Genomic DNA, 17,948 nt, shown 5'->3' with positions numbered 1-17,948 from the left:
TGGAAGGATGGATTCCATCAGCCATAAAGTTCGTAAACCATTTTTATTATAGACTTTTAAAATTAGTAGCACATTGATGCGGTCATGTAGTAGGCGTGGCCGTCGGCCTGCTGCGGGGGAGTGGCGGCGGGCGCGCAGGGCGGCGGGTGGGCGTGCGCCCACGGCCTCGTCCAGGACTGGCCGACGAGGAGGTCGAGCTGGTCCAGCTCGTATGCGCTACACAGGGGCGCGTCCACCTGTACCGTGTGGTCCAAGCGGCTGTGGTCCACCTCGTAGCTCTGCAGGAAGCGGTCGTACCTGCGGGAGTGCTGGCCCTGAGTAACTGTTGCGCACCGAAAGCCGTACGCTGAGCTGCTGGGGGGAGCCCTGTAATTCGTGTTGCCTACTCCTCCGGGTCCTTACCGAACCACCGGCTCGAACCGATGCCCCCACAGCACCTCAGCCGGCACGTATGAAGATCGCGCCTGCACCACCTGCCCCGTGGACTCGATGGTGCCCTCCAGGAACACGAGAATCTCGTACTTCGAGTGGATGAGGTCCTCTGCCGACTCGAAGTAGAGCGGGCTATTCTGGTCGATCCGGTGGACCTGTGGGAGGGCGAGCAGCGTCGTTACTAGCCACGAGGGGTCGCACCAGAGCGCCCCAGCTCCGGGACCATCCGGGACACTCACCGCGACCAGCGGCCAGATGAGGAAGAGCTTGCCGTGCGCGCTGTCCACGCTCAGCTTGAGCTCGGTGCGGTGCGGCGCGAGGTACTCGCCCTCCGCGGTGCACCGTGTGTGCAGCAGGTGCGCGCGTAGGCGCGCGTCCACCATGTGGGTCTTGCGGATGTCTGCCACGCGGAACTGGAGGCACAGGCGGCTGTCCCGCATGGTCACCACGGCCCTGCGGCTGAACAGCAGCGTTTGCGAGCGGCGCTTGGGCCGCGTCAGCTTGGCGAACACCATGCCCACCGTGAAGGCCTTGGGGCACGAACTGTGGTCAGGTAAGGTGGCCTCGCTGGTACCCGAAACCCTACCGCTACCGTACCTGGATGATGAGCCCCAAGATGCTCTGCATGCAGAGCACGAATATGGCCTCCGGACACTCCTGGGAGGGGTACGACGTGCCGTAGCCGATGGTCATCTGGGACTCCACGGAGTAGAGGAAGCACTGCGTGAAGTCGTTCATGTTGACGACGCAGGGCGGCGAGTCGGGCAGCTCGCTGTCCTCCGAAGAGAGGACGCTGGTCCTTCTCAGGTCGCCATGCGCGGCGGCGATCAGGTACCTGGGCCACACAGGGGCGTGACGAGCACCGCGGGGAGGTGAAGCAGGTGCTGGACAAGAACCAGGCCGCACCAGATCAGCGCGAAGATAAGCCAGCTGACGACGTAGCTGAGCACGAAGGCGAGCAGCGTGTACCGCCAGCGGCAGTCCACCAGCGTGTTGAACAGGTCCTGCATGAAGCGCCGGTTGCGGTCCACGTTGTTGACCAGCGTCACGTTGCACGTTCCGTTCTTGTTGATGGCGCGGGTCTCCCCCGCCTCTTGGTGGCGCCAGCGGTCGTACCACCTGCGATGGAAGCAGATGTCATCACCTGCCCTTCCAATCCCAACCCCTGCACCGGCCCCCGACTTCATCGCGGCATCTGCTTTACAGAGGGCCCCCCATCGACCAGTTTGCACCTGCGCAAACTGTTTGCTGGGGCGGGGACCTTCGCGCCTGTATCGCGAGTTGGAGTGGCTTCTGCTTGATCAAGCCGGCTCGAGCCGCATAACTACGTAAACGCGGAAGCACTCGACGGGGAGTCGTCAGGCGCCGCGGCGTAGGCGGGGGGCAATGACCTCCCGACGTGGTCCTATACCTCTTGAAGCCGAAGATGGTCTCTTGCGAGTGCGCTCCGGTCGCGGCGTCGCTGGCGCGGGCGTCGTCCTCCAAGTGGATGACGGTGGACCGCGACCGCGGCGGCGTCCTCGGCCGATGCGCCAGCTCGAACGGCGGCGCCCAGTGGGCCCCCTCTGGATGGGTCATACGAACAATTAGGATGGGAATTCCCCACCAGAAGAAGTCATAGTGTCTTTCACAGTTATACCGGGTATGACTGATTCGCCCCCATTCACATTCGTTCTCCCAACGTCGCGGACGACGGCGCCTTACGATCCGAGCGAGTAGGCAACCCACCCGCGCGCCCGCGTGCGGTACAGTCTAACCACACGGCAGCGGGCGGTGCGCATTGGCCTCCCGGGTATTGGTCACGACTGCTGAACCGGCCATCGGCCACTGACTTCCACAAGGACACTGCTGTGCTTTTGGACGAAGACGTGACCTTGAGACCGATCGCCAAGTTCAAGTTCAATAGAACAAGCGTCGCCATGTGACTCGCCGACATGAGCCGGGGGCTGAGGCCGGGCCGCGACCGCATATCGGCTGACCACCGACAATGAGATAGCGAAAGGGCGATGCGACGTCCTTATCACTGTTTACTTTTTTCCCCGTCAATTTTCTTGGGGTGAACTTAGATGCAGGCACATGTCAGCTGAGCTGCAATAACTCTGTCGGTTATCGGGTCATGACCCGAACCGCCCTTTCTACCGCTCCAATACCGAGGGGGATACCCTCGAGCAGCGCGTTGGAAGGGGTGACACGGTCACGTCACATTTACCAGAGCCGTGGTGGGTGGTCGCGGGGGTGAAGCCCATGGGTAGGTCGGCGCCGTGGTCACGATGCAGCCCTCGCTCGCTGAGGGACTTGTCCCGGGCACGTCTGCTCAGCGGGGCTGGCCGGACCTCCGGGTGACTCCGGCTAGGACGGAGCAGGCTCGCCCTGTCGGCCATGTCATCGTGCCACCCCATGCTGGTTGGGGGGTTGTGATCCCGCTAACGGACGCTGTGCAGTCGCCGCGAAAATCACTCCGCAAACGATTGGGTCCACGCCACTGTGACCATACGAGCGAGTCGGTATGGTCGTTTAGAAACTGAAAGGATGTGGCGAGAGAAAATGTGCTCTTCGAAGGTAAGGTTCCAGAAAACTGGTGCGTCGAAAGACTCGTGAGATGATATGGTACTGGTACGGCGTTCTGCTATCTAACTGATAACGCAAGCGTGTTTGCAAACTGTTTTTTAAAGTAATCATTCCATGAGAATCCCAATAAAACGGAGATAAAACACTCATCGCATTTTTAAACTTAATGACGCATTTAATGCCAAATCGGTGCAAATTAACATGTAAATTTGAAAGTGGAGTAGTAACCAAGTGTAAAACAAATCATGGTTTCTGTTACATAAGATATCATACAGTTACTAGTCTGCTTCTACTTTTACATTGCGCGGGCACGACTCACAAGATACCAACTTCTACGAGAGAACAACACTATATAAGGTGGTCGCAATACACTTAATAAGGAAGCTTCTGATCAAAATTAATGATTTCTAATTAAAATTTTGTTTGAATATACAAAAATTTTGGAAATTTGATTAGGTTTTCGACGAAGTTTTGGAGTACTTTGGTTCTTAAGTTGGCAAACTCCAACGGCCTTCTGAAAACCGCCAACTGATGTTCGCGCAAGTCGAATGAATCGGCCACTTCTCGAATGAATGAAAACTTTCAATTTTAGTCGTGAGAGGGGTTTTATAATTGTAAATGCCACTCAGATATATAGAAAGCAACAACATATGAAATTTAGAGCGGCACAAGAAAACATTGAGTGTTATTAGGAGGAGGAAACTCTTAAAATGAGTGACGGTTGGCGCCCAACCCTGGCTGTATGGCCGCACAACCCTTCCGCCAGAATGCGCTTATTGCGTCACTTCGGCCAGCCAATCAGCTGATGAACTGTTCGGTACCGCATGTAAACCGCCGGCCATGTTGAGTTGGAATTGAACAAAGCTACAAGAAGGAAGGGAGAAGATCGGCTCGGCGTGTTAACACCGCACCCCTACCATCCATCATGGCTGACCCGGAAAAACAGCCCGAACAAGCTAAGGCTGTCCCACAGAAGCCTGTCATCGGTACGTAATGTGGAAAATGGATTTTGTAGCCGCCCAAGGTGTAAAATACGATGGGAAACAGAGACGGCGCAGGCCGCGGTGCAGGCCCGATGCGCTCGGCCGGCCGCCGGTGCGAAGGCGATATTCCGCCCTGATGGCTCATTTCTCTCGGCCGGTGGTGTCTAATGCTTTAGCGACGGCAATGGGGTCGGTCCGGGTAATTTCTGTGGCTCATGCCGGCCTCGGTGTGGTTCGTCGGGGCCGCTCTTTGCCACGCGATGTTGTGAGGCTCCCGCCGCGGACCAGGCCGCCGCTTGAGCCGCGACCACGGCGCCGTGCGCCAGTGCCGTGACTTTGACCGCGTGCCTGGACGCACGCGTCGCCTTGGCCGCGGCCTATGTTCCCCGTTTGTGTTGTAACGTGTGCATTCGAGATGTAATCTCCGCGTCGACCGGGTTTGACGTGTGCTAAGCGCATCCACGTTTCTGCTAATGGTACGGAAGAGGTTATTTCTTGTCGGCTGCTATCGGTCCCCGTAGGTCACTACGGCAGCGCGCTGAGGTGGGCAGACTTGCTGCCACTCTTTAACCACGCCGTTGCTCTGCCGCTTCCAGTTAGTTAGCAGTCCGAATCTTAAGGCATTGTTTTGGACTTGGTTTGATTTGAGCGTTATCTCGCGAAAGATGGTGAGTCCGCCGCGACTAGTGTGTGAGTGCGTGCCTGTGAAAGGGTGGGGGGCACTTCTAGTCTGTTCAAAATTTTTCAAAATGTCGTCCGGTCTTCTTGGGTTTCATTCGTTGGAAGCGTATTTTTACTTGCTGACAGAGTCAAAAACAGCTCCCATTTTCCCTGGTAGTAGTAGCGCCTGTTCCTTAGATTCGCGTATAACGCTCATTGAATGTCGAGCCGAGGTCAACGCCCCCGAGTTGCCATGACTGCCGGTCCCGCGGCTAACCTTGTCGGTCGATAGCGTGTAGGTGCGTGAGTAGCATAAGGCTCTTTCAAGTGCGTTCTTTATCTTGTTTGAAGGGGTAAACATTTAGGCTTGTAATCCTATGCAGTTTTAGATGATCTGTTATGGTTCAATCTTCTTTCATGTAACTTTTCTTTTTCTTTCCACAGCTAACAAAGTTACCGGAGTTGTTAAATGGTTCAACGTTAAAAGTGGGTACGGGTTCATTAACAGAAATGACAGCAAGGAGGATGTCTTCGTACATCAAGTACGTATTATATTAGATGATCCTTCATAAACGTGTAGGGTAAACTATTAACCTTTTTGTTTTGCTTTTCAGTCAGCCATTGTTAAGAACAACCCTAAGAAAGCGGTGCGGAGTGTTGGAGATGGTGAAGTGGTAGAGTTTGATGTTGTGGTTGGAGAGAAAGGAAATGAAGCGGCCAATGTGACCGGTCCTGCTGGTGAGCCTGTGAAGGGCTCTCCGTATGCTGCTGACAAGCGCCGTGGTTACCGACAGTGGTACTATGGAGGACGTGGCCGTGGTATGCGCACCCGCCGTGAAGGTAATTTGAAAGTAGTATTTTACGACAGTATGTTAAATATATCCCCTAATTCCTACTCACCAGCAGGTTACGAGAGTGGTGACGGTGGCAAAGGGGAAGAAGGTGGTGATGGTGAAGGTGGGCAACAGCAACAGAGGCGTTACAGACCAAGGCGCCGCTTTGAGCCCAACAATTACTACAATAACTACCGTGCCCGCAAACCACAGCAAGGAGAGGAGGTTTGTCCAGTCCTCCACAATTTTTTAATTGTTTAAATCTGACTTTTTCCCAATAACTTACTTGTTTTCATTGCAGGGTAAGGAGGGAGAGGAAGGTGGTGAAGGAGCTGAGGGTGGACGTCCTGCCAGGGGTAGAGGAGGCGCTCCCCGTCGGTTCTTCCGCCGTAACTTCCGTGGAGGTCGTGGTGGTGGACCACCCCGACGACCAAGGAGTCAGGATGGGCAGGTAAGTCATGCTTTGACTTGAATAGGCAAAATTGTGATTTTTTTTTCTTTTCCTTTGTTTTGATTGTGCGTTCTTTGCATAGTGGGCATTCTGTCCAGCACTGTAGCTATTACCACAGTATTTATTTGCTATGAGTATTTTGGCATTTTCTTAAGTTCTGTTCTTCTTGCACTCACAATTTCTTTGTTAGAAACTCAGTATATGTCATTGTTAGTCTAAGCAATAGCTGTGTGGGTTGGCCCTGCTCACATTTGCCAGACAGTGGCAGGAAGGTGTCCTTAATGTTTATGTGTACATGTAGAATGTGAGCGAGGGAGAGGGAGGCGCAGAGGGAGCTCGACCCCGCCCACGCTATCATCGACGCCCGTCCCGCCCCTCTCGCACCAGCCAAAGTGAGGGAGAAACTAAGGTCAAGGTGAGCTTTGCCCATCATTCCCCATCTACCTGACCTATCCCTTGCTCCTTGATCTGTTACCCTTGTTTCAGCGGGTCCCTTATGGTGTGGGATGTTAGTTCCTGTATATATTCTCAAGTTAATAAGTAAATGGGAGAATTCCCCTCTCACCCTTTTTAGGATTCAACCTGTCGCGAGTCAGTCCTAATTTGTTTACTTTGCCAGTCCATCTTCCTTTTCCGGATGGGTCATTCCAACAGACTAAGTTGTGGTGGACAGAATGTGATTCCTGGCATGCAAATGCTTTACTTCAGCTACTCAATTTTTGCAGTGCTGTGCAATCAAGCATGCCTTTATGCTATTTGCTTTCAATTGACCTATTTGGTAATCTGTGTAGCCAACAGACTGCACGTCTTTTTTCTACTAATATACCCAAGTCAGTTCTGTTCTGAATGACATTTTGTCCCAAGCACAGCTAGCTGATTAATTTTTACAATATATAATTTGACTCTAACACCTGGATTTACAATTTTGTACCTTAGCTTTATCTGCCTCTTTACCCTAGCACGCCAAGTTATAATTTTGACATTCACTTGGGGATAAGGGTGGGTTGTTTAATTTAAGAAATGGTCGGTATGTCTGTTCAATCCATTTCAGTTCGAGTAGTTAATTCTTTTAGAGTATTATATCAGCATGTTGTATTATTGAGCACTCTGTAGTATTCAATGTAGTTAATTTTACTTGCATGACTTGTTTCATTCGCAGTCTGAACCAACGGAAGCCCAGACCACACCAGCCCAAGTGAGTTGCAACAGTAGTGAATTTTAGTTCTTAGACATAGATTGGATTAGATTGTACCAGACCTGGTGTCCTCTTCAAACTCCCTTTCTTTCAACTGATTCATTCGCTGAAGTTTTCCAATTTTGTTGAAACCCAAGTCTGTTAGGTCACTAAATTGAATCCAATGTTTTTCTCAGGATTCATCGCAAGCTGTGCAGCACACAACCACCACTGAGAGCTCAGCCTAAATGCAGTCTGGCCACCTGCCCTAACACCTGGCCAACTAAACATCATTAATTTGTTAGTGCAGATCCAAGTTTGTTTAGCAATAAGCCCTACACCTCCTTGCAAGGCTCAAAATGAAACTGATGCCATTTCTTGGCCATGTCAGGTTGTGTTATCATATCTTTTTGTTTTTGTGCTGTGATTTTCATTGTTAGTGTTGTATAGAATGTCATGTGTGATTTTTGCATGATTTTCAATGTTTTTTGTTTGATAACAGAAGGTAATATTGTGGGCCTTTGTCAATGTTTGCTTTCTTTGTATACTATTTAAATTTTGCATGGCACAGTTAAATTCTGAATTTCCTTTGCAATTATTTTAGCAAAGGTTTTATTTTGAGTCTTACGTACTACTATTGAAGCTACTCTTAGGAGCGTGTATAGTTGTAGAGCAAGCGGAGGAGGCGGCCTTCGTCTTTTTTCTTTTTCTGTGTGATGGAGATCGTGTGCTGCGTATTTCCGCCTCACGCGTTGCTCTTATCCTTACTAGCAATGATTGCTGATCAACAACAAATTAGTTGGGTCAGGCTTACCAATAAGTAACCAGCCAAATAATTCATGCTTGTCCAACAATGCATGTGTTTGATGAAATAAATAAAAATGAATTGTCATTAAACATTTGATAACAGTATAAGCACCTTTCTTGAGGTGTATGTCAGAAACTGTTCATTTTGACAAAGCAATTTAATTTATTTGTAACTTAAATCTGGAATACTGAGTTTGATCTTCATGACAATGGAGAATCATTTTGTTGCTCTTTTTTTTCTTTTTTGTTTGTTGGGAGGGGCGGGGGGACTTTGTACTACAGTTTTGACTGTGGTTATTTAACCTTAATCTTTTTATTTTCTTGATTATTACTTTTTAAGCTATTGTCATCTAGCTTTATGTTCACTTGGGATAAAACTGGTTCTGATTTGATGTTGCATTTAGGTTTTTACACCCTGCAAAGTGAACAATGATTTTGGCGTTAATTAATTGCCTGCCTTTGTACAAAACTACCAAAAATTTTTCACAACATGTGCATTTTGAATAAACAAGCCAAAAAGATTTGATTATTATTTCATTTTCCTCCATTACTACTCAGCTCGAGTAAAATATCAAACAGCTTTTCGCGAGATAGCACTTCTTAGATTTTATGTGAGCACTGAGCTTGTTCAGGATTTAGACAATAAGTACACATATTCATCATAAGGTTATAATTCTAACATTGGTTTACACATCCAGAATGTTGCTGTGATTGCAGCTAATGGTTTTAAATGTAGGATGTACAAGACCTATATAAATCTGACAAGAAAATAAATTAAGACATTTATGTACATCAACAGAAACCCAACAGAAATAGCCTGTTTCCACAAAAACTTAAAATCAAATTCCTTAAACCCACCATACAAGTAGAATAAACCCAACAGTAAGAAAACCTCATAAAAACATATCTTCCTTTTAACTTGTTGAGTTGTGTTGTCTGACAGCCATCAGTTGATAGGCATCAAAACACAATGTGTGAGAGGTGTTATTGTAGATTTCTATTAGCATTTTCCCATATAACAAGAATTAAACCAGCAGTGCTGAAATAACTTGTTCATACTCTTGGCAATGCATAGAACATAATTCCTCAATATTAAAGAACAAAATTCAATGAGGAAAAAATTCCATACAATGTCAAGACATTTTAATAGGAATCTTATAAGTATGAAGATATACAAACAAGGACAGTTCATAAAAATCAACTACAACACAGTAATGGAAACTCAGAATCAAATTTTGTTTCCTAAACAAATCACAAGCTTTAAAGAGACACTTAATCAGTCCAAATATTCAGCAACTTAACAGTGCACAAGTGGAATTCATGCTATGACACTGAGGAACTTGACAATTGAAGACCATGTTTTTCAATATACTTTTTACGAGCCTCCTCAATCATTTTTGCTTTCCTCTCCTGGAAAGTAAGAGATCCAGACTGAACTGTTTTCCTTGAAGATGATGCAGCAGGCATCTGCAAAGAAAAAAAAGGAGTTTGCATATTTTTGTGTTAACTACATAGAAGCTATTTAAATTATCAGGAATGATTGAACACCGGTACAAACCTGATCTGGAGCCGGTCTCTGCGAACGTGTAGGTATTGCTGGACCCTGGCCCTCAGGGACAAAAGGAACTAAGCCCTCCAATATATTGGTAATAGTTAAATCAACATCCCATGTCCTTGCTAATTTTTAGGCAGGGGTGAAAAAAGATTCTTTTATACATGTGCTAATTGTTAGTTAACTACAATACATAGAAAACAAACTATGTTACTCTTACCTAAGTCTCTGCGTATAGCATCAAGAGGGACATTGGGTAACACTTCCTTGACCTGATTTGACATGCGTAACAGTTGTGCACCAGTGGGTTGTAATCTGAGAGCAGCAGCACCATTTGCAATCGCCACAGGCCGGTAAAGCTCAGCCAAATAACGTTTTTCGTACTCCATCTAAGGTTGATATAAAAATTGTTAGAATTAGATTCGGTAAATGAAAAAAAAATTAGCAGAACATTCTAAATATATTTACTTTGTCTTTAGCTGTAAATTTAGTAGTTCTTATACCCAGATCTTGAGCAACTGCTGCTTCAATTCGCTCCATGCCGTGTGCAGGAGTTTCATCTTTGTGAAGTTCAACTACATTGAGGTATCTGCAAAACAAATGCAAAAATACTGTCATCATGAAACTGTTAACTTTAAATAGAGATTCAATTTACTACAGAATTATACTTGCCTCACAGTGAATACAGTAAAAGGAACAAAGAGATAGAAAAATATGTCCCATAGTTCTGAAGCAGCAACTACAGTCACTGCTATGTCTGCCATAGCAGGGCGCCAGACTCTGATAACAGCTGGTTGTACCCTAGTAGCAGTTTCAAGAGGCCAAGATTCAAATCTGGAAAAAAAAGGGGCAAAATATTTTATAAAATGTAACTTCAAAAAAGAGGGCACTAGAAATCAAAAAAGATATTTTTCAAAAGGTCAATTTATAATGCCACAATCTAAGTTCAGATACTGAAAAAAAGAAAAAGAACAAGTTGCATACTTCAACAGTCCAGTTGTTCCACTTGTAGTTGCTCCTTCAGGCTGAATCAAAACAGGAGTTTCTGAGTTACTCAGGTGAGCACGTACATTAGCCAGAAGGGTATCTCCATGGCCCCAACTCTTCAAGCTCAATGCCCAAGCTGAGGGTGCATCCCATCTTCCTGGCTGGAATCCGGAAGTCAGTTTCTGGTTAAAATCAATTGTATTTAAATTTACATGCAAATAGTAGGTGTCCTTACCGTCACACATCCACTTAGCAAGTGAATGGGAATATAATCAAGCATAGATATATGGTTAGTAACAATAACTTGTGCAGATTCGTCACATTTTTCCTCACACTCTTCTCGTACAACGATACCAAGGGTAAAGCATAATGTTTTAAGAATCATACTGAAATCATATACAATTTAAGAAAAACTATGTTAGACATCAGGAATTAAAATTATTTGATAAAAAAACACCTGACACAATAAAGAACCACTTACCTTTTGATGAATGAAACATGGGGGACAAAAGCAGCTGCCAATAAAACTTGAAATCCAATAAATGATCGTAAAAATGCCAAAAGAAGACCAAATGGAGAGTATAAAAGAAGTGGAATCAGGCGCCAACCAGTGGGAAACCTGACAAGGAAAAGAAAATTTAAACATGAGTTTGTTGCGCTTTATTATGGCAAGTATAACATTCTAAACTGAATCAGAAAAAATTGTCTGAAAGAGTCGTCATTTATTTTTAGAGGTATGTCTTTTCAGGTATGTCTTAGGTCCACTTAGATCCTGAGGTAATTACAGAGACGTATTCTATCATATTACTATTATTTAAAAAAAGGGAAAACATGATTGAGCTGCACCAAGCAAAATGTGCAAGGCGAGAAATTGGAGAAGAGAGGGAATTAAAAAGTTAGATTTGGAAAGGCACAGAACAACAAAGAATCAACCCCCCTATGAATAAAGCACAAAAGAAATAATTTAATGATAATAAATGGTACATTATTACTCAGGTTGGACAAAATTTCTGTCCACATATCTATCTACACATAAAAATCATTCATTCATAATCAGACAAACTATGGTCCTTCAGTAAATAGGATTTCTACAGGACAGGTAGATGTTTATGTGTACGAACCTTTCCTCACGGAACAGTTGCTGTATTCCTATGGTCGACATTCTGCTGCTAGAGGCGGAAACTTTACATGGACAAAAGCTTAAAAGGAGTATAGCTTACGAACACGATTTGAGTGAACGAAATAGCTGTAAATATGAATATTACATGTCAATGTGCTCTAAAAGTTGAGCAATGTTGAAAAGTAGGGTTCAGCCGACAGCCGCCATTAAGTTGCTCTTTTGATGCGTGACCTCTATCGGAGACAAATCAAACTACAAGGTCGACATTTTCTTTCGAGTTCGAGTTTGAGTCAAAGCATGTTTTTGTTGGGTTATGTTGTGCCGTAACGTCCTTTATTGTTTTTGTGGTTTACAACTTTGAGAAGTATTCCCTAAAAAATGAAACACTCCAAAAAGTAAGTGTACCTTTTCAGTTTCCTTTTATGCGTCATCCATGCTGTTACACTTCTTTGAATGTTGAGTACATGAGATGGACAACCTCACACTGAAACACATGAGATTCATGGGTTATCTTAAACAGAAACCTAAATAATTAATATAATACTGAACTGTTCGTTATTTTTATTTTTAATGTAATGTTTCTTTCAGGCGTGGTTCTAATAATTTCTCCAGTAGAACTGTCCAAGATGATGACATTCATCTGGATAAGGGTACTCCATATGAGCCGTCAGACTCAGAGGATGATTATACTCAGCAAGAGAAAATGTTACTGGAAAAAGTTCGATCTCAGTCTTCTAAAAGTAGAGCCAACAAAAAGGTAGCTGTAATGGATCTACCACTTTATGATGACGATGATGATGACGATGATGACAACATTGAAGACGCAGAGGACAGTGATGAGGAGGATGACAACGATGTCAATATGGACAGTGATATTGAAGGAAAAGATGATGACTTCCATCTTCCAGATCAAAGAGCATGGGGGAAAACAAAAAGGAACTATTATAACACTGATTATGTAGACAAAGATTATGGTGGTAAGCACTTTAATTTTATAATTTTCACCAGTGTAGCTTATTATTTGATTTAATTTCTCCCCCCCCCCCTTTTTTTTTTCTCTTCTGAAAGGTTTTGATGGAGAGGATGCAGCAGCTGCAGAGCTGGAAGAGCAAGAGGCCCGAGAAATCCAGAAGCGCTTGGCCGCTGAACTTGATGATAATGACTTCACCTTAGATGTTTTTACTAAGGTAAGATTATTACCTCTTCTTCTGTCAGTACATCTATCTTATCAGACCAAAATGATCATTTTTCTCTTGTCTTTTTTCTTTGGCTTTCTTCTTAATTTCTTCTTATTTTTTTATTTTTTTTTTGTCTAGAACAAAGATGACGATAAACTTCCTACCACACCCTCAGAAGAAATTATTAAAACAGATCTTAGCCAACTAAGCTCTAAACAAAAGCTAGCTCTCCTTGAAAAGGAAGCACCAGAATTGATTGGCATCATATCAGAGTTCAGAGGTGAATATTCCTATAAATTTCCATTATATTATGGATCATATTCATGATGGTGTTAAATAATTTTTGTCTCAGATCTTATGGGAGAGCTGCAGAACCGTCTTCAACCAGCTATAAGCTTGGTTCAGGAAAAACGAGTATCTTCCTCCCATCTAATCCATTTTATTCGCACCAAGTATCATCTTGTAAATAAGTAAGTTTTTTTTTGTTATGTCACTACTCGTAAAATTTTAAAATATTTTTAAAGTTAACTGTTGTTGTTTTTGTTTTTTTGTTGTTTTTTTCTTAATTTTTAATATTTTAGTTATGCTATGAACATGGGCTTCTACTTGCTGCTCCGCGCGCGGCGTCTGCCTGTTACTGCTCACCCTGTGGTCAAGCGATTACTGCAATTTAGGCAACTTCTGCAACAGCTTCAGCCTCTTGAAAAATTAGCTTCAGATCATCTGGATGAGTTACTCAGTGCAGCCAAAAATGGCTCGTTACCTGTCAGCAATGCAAATGGATTGGAGTCAAAGTAAGAAGAATAATGCTACAGTCTATGGTGTCTATCCAAAAGAAAGCTATTATTTTGAAGTACTCATCACTTGTTTTTCTGACACCAGGAAAAAAACCAAGAGCAGCCTGAAACTCTTGTCCATTTCTGAAACATTTGAGAAAGATTCAGCTGATGCAAGTTCAGATAACATACATTCAGAAAAAGTTAAGAGATCAAAGGATAAAGAAAATATTAAATCAAAGTTATCAAATCCTGATAAATCTTTAACTAAGGATACAATGGGTAAAAGTAGTGACTTGCCTTGGGAAAACTCTTTGGACATGGAGGAAAATGGAGGTATGTGTAAATTTAATTACAGTGCTTGTTTTATATCTAATCTAAGGAGACTATAAGCCTTCTTTCTTTCATCAATCTAACATATTTACCCGATTTACTTCTTCTTCAGATGTTCCTTGGAATTCTGGCTTTGGAAGTGGAAGTGAAGATGAAAATGAAAATGAAAATGAAGAAATGGATGACTCAGGAGCCCTTGATGGCTCCAAAGCTGACGAGGATGGTAGTAAAAGAGCTATTACTTGGCAAATGTCCAAAAATAAAGGTCTTACACCTCACCGCAAAAAAGAGCAGCGCAATCCTCGTGTTAAGCATAGGAATAAGTTCCGAAAGGCAAAAATTCGCCGTAAGGGCCAGGTAAGAGTTTCCTCATTAATTACCCACATTTGTGTTTATCATATTCAAATGGAAGTGTCAGCTACATTTCTTCTTTTTTCTTAGGTGCGTGAGGCTCGTACAGAGCTCAAACGCTATGGTGGTGAAATGTCTGGAATAAAGAAGACTGTGACAAAGAGCATTAAAATAAAATAGAACCTATGCTAATAAAATTTATTGATTTGAAAATCAAATTTAATTTAGCCTTTGCCACATATATAAGAGATCCAAGAAGAAGGAACATTCCTGTTCATTTGTGATCAATGGATGGGAAATCTCCAGGGCCATGTATGTACAGTGTGTCAGGGCGACGACACAACAGTGGTCTGGGGTTGCATACACTGGCCATGGTGTCTTACGGGTAGAGTGTGTTGGCAGCCTAGCATGCTGATGCCTCTTGGCGTCAACGGTACACACTGTATATATTGGGATTGATTGGAAATCAACTAAAGAGAGACAGGCAGGATTTATGGATGTGAATAGGGAAATTACCAACAGACCTACAGGTCTGGGCATTGAAGGTTAGAGGAAGAAAAATTCTTGGCGGAATGAGGTTTGAACTTATTATTTTGTTTCCATGAACTATCAGTATCTTACTGAAGACCCTCTTTTAGTCAATAAAATGTTTAAATTTAAAAAAAAATTATGGGACACAGAGGCCTGCAGTTAGCGAGCATTGAACACTAGTTTGGTCTGAAAACAAGAGGTGGGAGTATGTTCCGGTTCAGCCATCTCTCACTCATCTTCAGTTTTCAGACCATACAAACATTCGATATGCTTGCTCACAGGGGGGCTCTGATGGACATATGGGGATTATAAAACTAGTGTTGTAATTGAATGACCAGCATCATATATTTCCTCTTGGTTACAGATAACAAACCAGTAGCATAACATTTATGATCAACAAGAGTTGTAAATTTTGCAAATATTTTGTCTAACAGTATAATTTTAATTTTAAATGAGATTACAGGTAAACAAGATAACAATTTCTAATGACTAGTAAAACTTCAAGGAGAACACAAATTTGATGGAATGACAACTCTTAGAGATCGATATATATCGAACATAAAATGTGCAACAATTATTGCAATTAAAAAAATTGATGGCAGTAAAATGAACAAATGAAAAATATAGCATTGAAGAAATCTCATGAGGGAGTGATTATTGTCTGTGCCTTAAACATTTGCATGTGTAGCTATGTTCATTGGCGTGCATTAACAATTTCGACAAATTCAGGCTTCAAAGATGCACCTCCAACAAGGAAACCATCAATGTCTCCTGATTTGGCAAGTTCCTTGCAGTTGGCAGCTGTGACTGAACCACCATAGATGATACGTGTCTCATTGGCAACCTTCTCAGAAACCTTCGCCTTCAACCATGCTCTGAGTTTCTCATGAACCTCTTGTGCCTGAAAGAGCAGGTCAAAGTTAATAGTCTTTAAATTCACGTTGAATGTTCACCTATTTAGTGCGACTTACCTGTTGCGGGGAGGCAGTTTTGCCAGTTCCAATAGCCCAAACTGGCTCATAGGCAATAACAACTTTAGACCAGTCCTTAATTTTGTCAGCAATGGCCTGGGTCTGGCGATATACAACTTCCTCTGTTTTACCAGCTTCTCTCTCTTCCAGTTTCTCGCCGATACAGGCAATAACTGATAAGCCTTCCTCCAAAGCATGGGCAGTCTTTTCTGCTACCAGCTAAAACCAACAAGTAAAAATAAGAAATCAGAATATGAAACTTAAAGAAAAAGAATGTTACTTTTGAATGTCGAACATACAGCATCAGTCTCTCCAAAAACATTGCGGCGCTCTGAATGACCTAGAATAACCCAGTTGAGTCCAAGGTCTTTAAGCATAGCTGGACTGATTTCACCTGTCAAAGTGTAAAGTTGCATATAAGCAAAGGAGTAGATACATAGCATGCCAAAAATAACTTCTGAGTTCTTAATTATAAATGTGACAACATACCTGTGAATGCTCCTTTGGGTACCTTGTAACAATTCTGGGCAGAGACTGAAATACTGGCAGGAAGGAGACCCTTGGCATACTCCAAGTATGGAGCTGGGCAACCCACAATGACCTCTGGAAAATGACAGTAGGGTGTTGAAATGACAAGGTGGAGAACTTAGTTCTGTACAAGATGTTACATCAGCATCAACCAAAGTCATGAATTGAAAATTATAATGAAGCGAGTGGCTTATACTCCCGACGACATCAAACTCACCAACATTGGGGTCCAGAGGGCCCTTCTTCAGAAAATCGACGATTTCCTGAATGCCCTTCTTGTCACCGTTCATCTTCCAGTTGCCACCAACGCAGAACTTGCGGCTCATCTTGACGGTTTTGTTGCTGGGTTTTGCGTTGAAGTTGAAGAATTACCGCGAAGTGCGGTGTGCTGAAGGACAGTCGGAGTGAGACTGGTCAAGAGTCAAGAGCAAACGTGTCCGGACCGACCCCTGCTTTTCAGCTGCTTCCCCTTTCGACAGTGACCTTCACCTCTGTGGAAGGGCACGGGGTACGGTGGAAGAGAGGGGGAGGGACCCGGAGCTGCCAACCTTTCCAACAAACCCTCGTTCATTTGCTGAACTTTGGATGTTTGAATAAGTAACATTTGAAATCTCATTTGTGCAAACACATTATCAAAAATCGTTTTGCGTAAAAGACCAGTCTCAAATTAAACCGTCGAATAGGTTTCACTTTCTTAACACTTCCGGTGCAAGTAGTAAGTTTCGAGTGGCGCGACTGCCCTGTAATGGCGGGAATTTTTGAACGCTCTTGGAACAGAACTATGTCACTCAAGTACATTGGGGGAATGCCCACAAAAAGTAGAACAGGGTAGTGAATGGCCTTGTTTCACCCCGACGACCATATCCATCACCGGCAGCAAAAATATTCGTCCCAATAAAACAAAGGATCGACACCCCAGCCATCGGCGTGGGCGTGCCCGGGTGGAGGGAGTGCCCACGGCACGGCCCGCGCCCGCGGCGCGCGGGGTGGCCGGCGGGGGCTCTGGCCGCGGTGCGCCAGGTACGCGCCGCGACTCCAGGCCAGTTAGTTCCTCTGGCGCCGCGGCGCTCGATGGGAGTGCAGGCCTGCAGGTGCACCTCACCCCGCCACCCGCACTCGCCAAGGCGTCCGTCGTCGGATAGAGCAGTGGCGCGAGCGATTCGCGATTGGACGACGCTCGTCGACTTTCCCACGGCGAGCTCAACCGGTCAGTCAGGAAGCAGTTTTTTTCTCTCTTTGATTGTCTAGTGATCTATTTCAAAAGCGAGTATCAAGGTTTCAAACTCACAATTACGCACTGTATTCACTCCTTTGTCTTTCCCGCACCTGACCGAGCGCGATTACTTTTCAGGCTTTCCTTCCTCATTCCACCCGTATCATCGTTTATTCCAGGGTCCCGCAGGGTCCCCTATTGCGGACGGCCGGTGCTTGCCTTCTGGCCCGCGCGGCGACCCAACGGGGAGCTCACTGTCCTCGATCCTCGGATCCTCGCGGCTTCTCGCGTCGGAGCGGAGCGGCGTGGCGCCGGGTGCCAGTCGCGCCGTCTGCGAGGACAGGCCACGCCCCTCCGCTGAGGCCGTGCTGAGGCCGTGCTGAGGGCCTGCGGCCGCGGCCACCTATCTCGCCGCGGTGGCTGTCACGCCGGTGGACGCGGAGCGCGCAGAGCGTCCGATCAAGATGGCAACGATGGACGTGGACACGGTAAGCGCGGCG

The 17,948-nt window shown here is 45.0% G+C and overlaps 5 protein-coding genes across 12 annotated transcripts; 2 read left to right on the top strand and 3 right to left on the bottom strand.

The window, feature by feature from the left end:
* Positions 1–29: 29 nt before the first annotated feature.
* On the bottom strand, positions 30–3,292 carry LOC113203561 (G protein-activated inward rectifier potassium channel 3-like). Its single transcript, XM_026418320.2, has 7 exons — positions 2,642–3,292; positions 1,844–1,997; positions 1,339–1,551; positions 1,030–1,267; positions 672–962; positions 403–587; positions 30–297 (listed from the first exon to the last, which is right to left on the bottom strand). The coding sequence occupies exons 1-7, from the start codon at positions 2,829–2,831 to the stop codon at positions 63–65; spliced, it is 1,506 nt and encodes a 501-aa protein (XP_026274105.1). The 5' UTR covers positions 2,832–3,292; the 3' UTR covers positions 30–62.
* Positions 3,293–3,797: 505 nt separating this feature from the next.
* On the top strand, positions 3,798–8,429 carry LOC113203495 (B box-binding protein). 8 transcript variants are annotated; one of them, XM_026418215.2, is made up of 8 exons: positions 3,800–3,986; positions 5,088–5,185; positions 5,258–5,483; positions 5,547–5,701; positions 5,784–5,927; positions 6,229–6,342; positions 7,087–7,122; positions 7,299–8,429. In XM_026418215.2, exons 1-8 carry the CDS (start codon positions 3,926–3,928, stop codon positions 7,347–7,349), a joined length of 885 nt encoding a protein of 294 aa, XP_026274000.1. In that variant the 5' UTR covers positions 3,800–3,925; the 3' UTR covers positions 7,350–8,429. The 8 variants fall into 8 exon arrangements, with proteins under 8 accessions (XP_026274004.1, XP_026274005.1, XP_026274000.1 ...); XM_026418217.2 differs by having other exon boundaries at positions 3,801–3,986; positions 5,258–5,462; positions 5,550–5,701; positions 5,778–5,927; XM_026418214.2 differs by having other exon boundaries at positions 3,801–3,986; positions 5,550–5,701; positions 5,778–5,927.
* Positions 8,430–8,563: 134 nt separating this feature from the next.
* LOC113203494 (lipid droplet-regulating VLDL assembly factor AUP1) lies at positions 8,564–11,777 on the bottom strand. Its single transcript, XM_026418212.2, has 9 exons — positions 11,569–11,777; positions 10,929–11,066; positions 10,683–10,833; positions 10,445–10,608; positions 10,133–10,294; positions 9,929–10,049; positions 9,681–9,849; positions 9,467–9,585; positions 8,564–9,375 (listed from the first exon to the last, which is right to left on the bottom strand). Exons 1-9 carry the CDS (start codon positions 11,607–11,609, stop codon positions 9,232–9,234), a joined length of 1,209 nt encoding a protein of 402 aa, XP_026273997.1. The 5' UTR covers positions 11,610–11,777; the 3' UTR covers positions 8,564–9,231.
* A 25-nt stretch (positions 11,778–11,802) lies between these two features.
* On the top strand, positions 11,803–14,423 carry LOC113203497 (something about silencing protein 10). The gene is made up of 9 exons (XM_052263789.1): positions 11,803–11,962; positions 12,156–12,544; positions 12,636–12,754; positions 12,884–13,025; positions 13,098–13,215; positions 13,327–13,539; positions 13,628–13,857; positions 13,967–14,211; positions 14,296–14,423. Exons 1-9 carry the CDS (start codon positions 11,946–11,948, stop codon positions 14,383–14,385), a joined length of 1,563 nt encoding a protein of 520 aa, XP_052119749.1. The 5' UTR covers positions 11,803–11,945; the 3' UTR covers positions 14,386–14,423.
* Positions 14,424–15,056: 633 nt separating this feature from the next.
* Positions 15,057–16,707, bottom strand: LOC113203496 (triosephosphate isomerase). The gene is made up of 5 exons (XM_026418222.2): positions 16,453–16,707; positions 16,197–16,310; positions 16,007–16,101; positions 15,708–15,926; positions 15,057–15,637 (listed from the first exon to the last, which is right to left on the bottom strand). Exons 1-5 carry the CDS (start codon positions 16,559–16,561, stop codon positions 15,431–15,433), a joined length of 744 nt encoding a protein of 247 aa, XP_026274007.1. The 5' UTR covers positions 16,562–16,707; the 3' UTR covers positions 15,057–15,430.
* Positions 16,708–17,948: the final 1,241 nt, after the last annotated feature.

This window comes from Frankliniella occidentalis, unplaced genomic scaffold (assembly GCF_000697945.3).
Source record: "Frankliniella occidentalis isolate FOCC.00 unplaced genomic scaffold, Focc_3.1 Scaffold14, whole genome shotgun sequence".
Taxonomy (NCBI): domain Eukaryota; kingdom Metazoa; phylum Arthropoda; class Insecta; order Thysanoptera; family Thripidae; genus Frankliniella; species Frankliniella occidentalis.
This window is presented reverse-complemented; position numbering and strand designations above follow the sequence as displayed.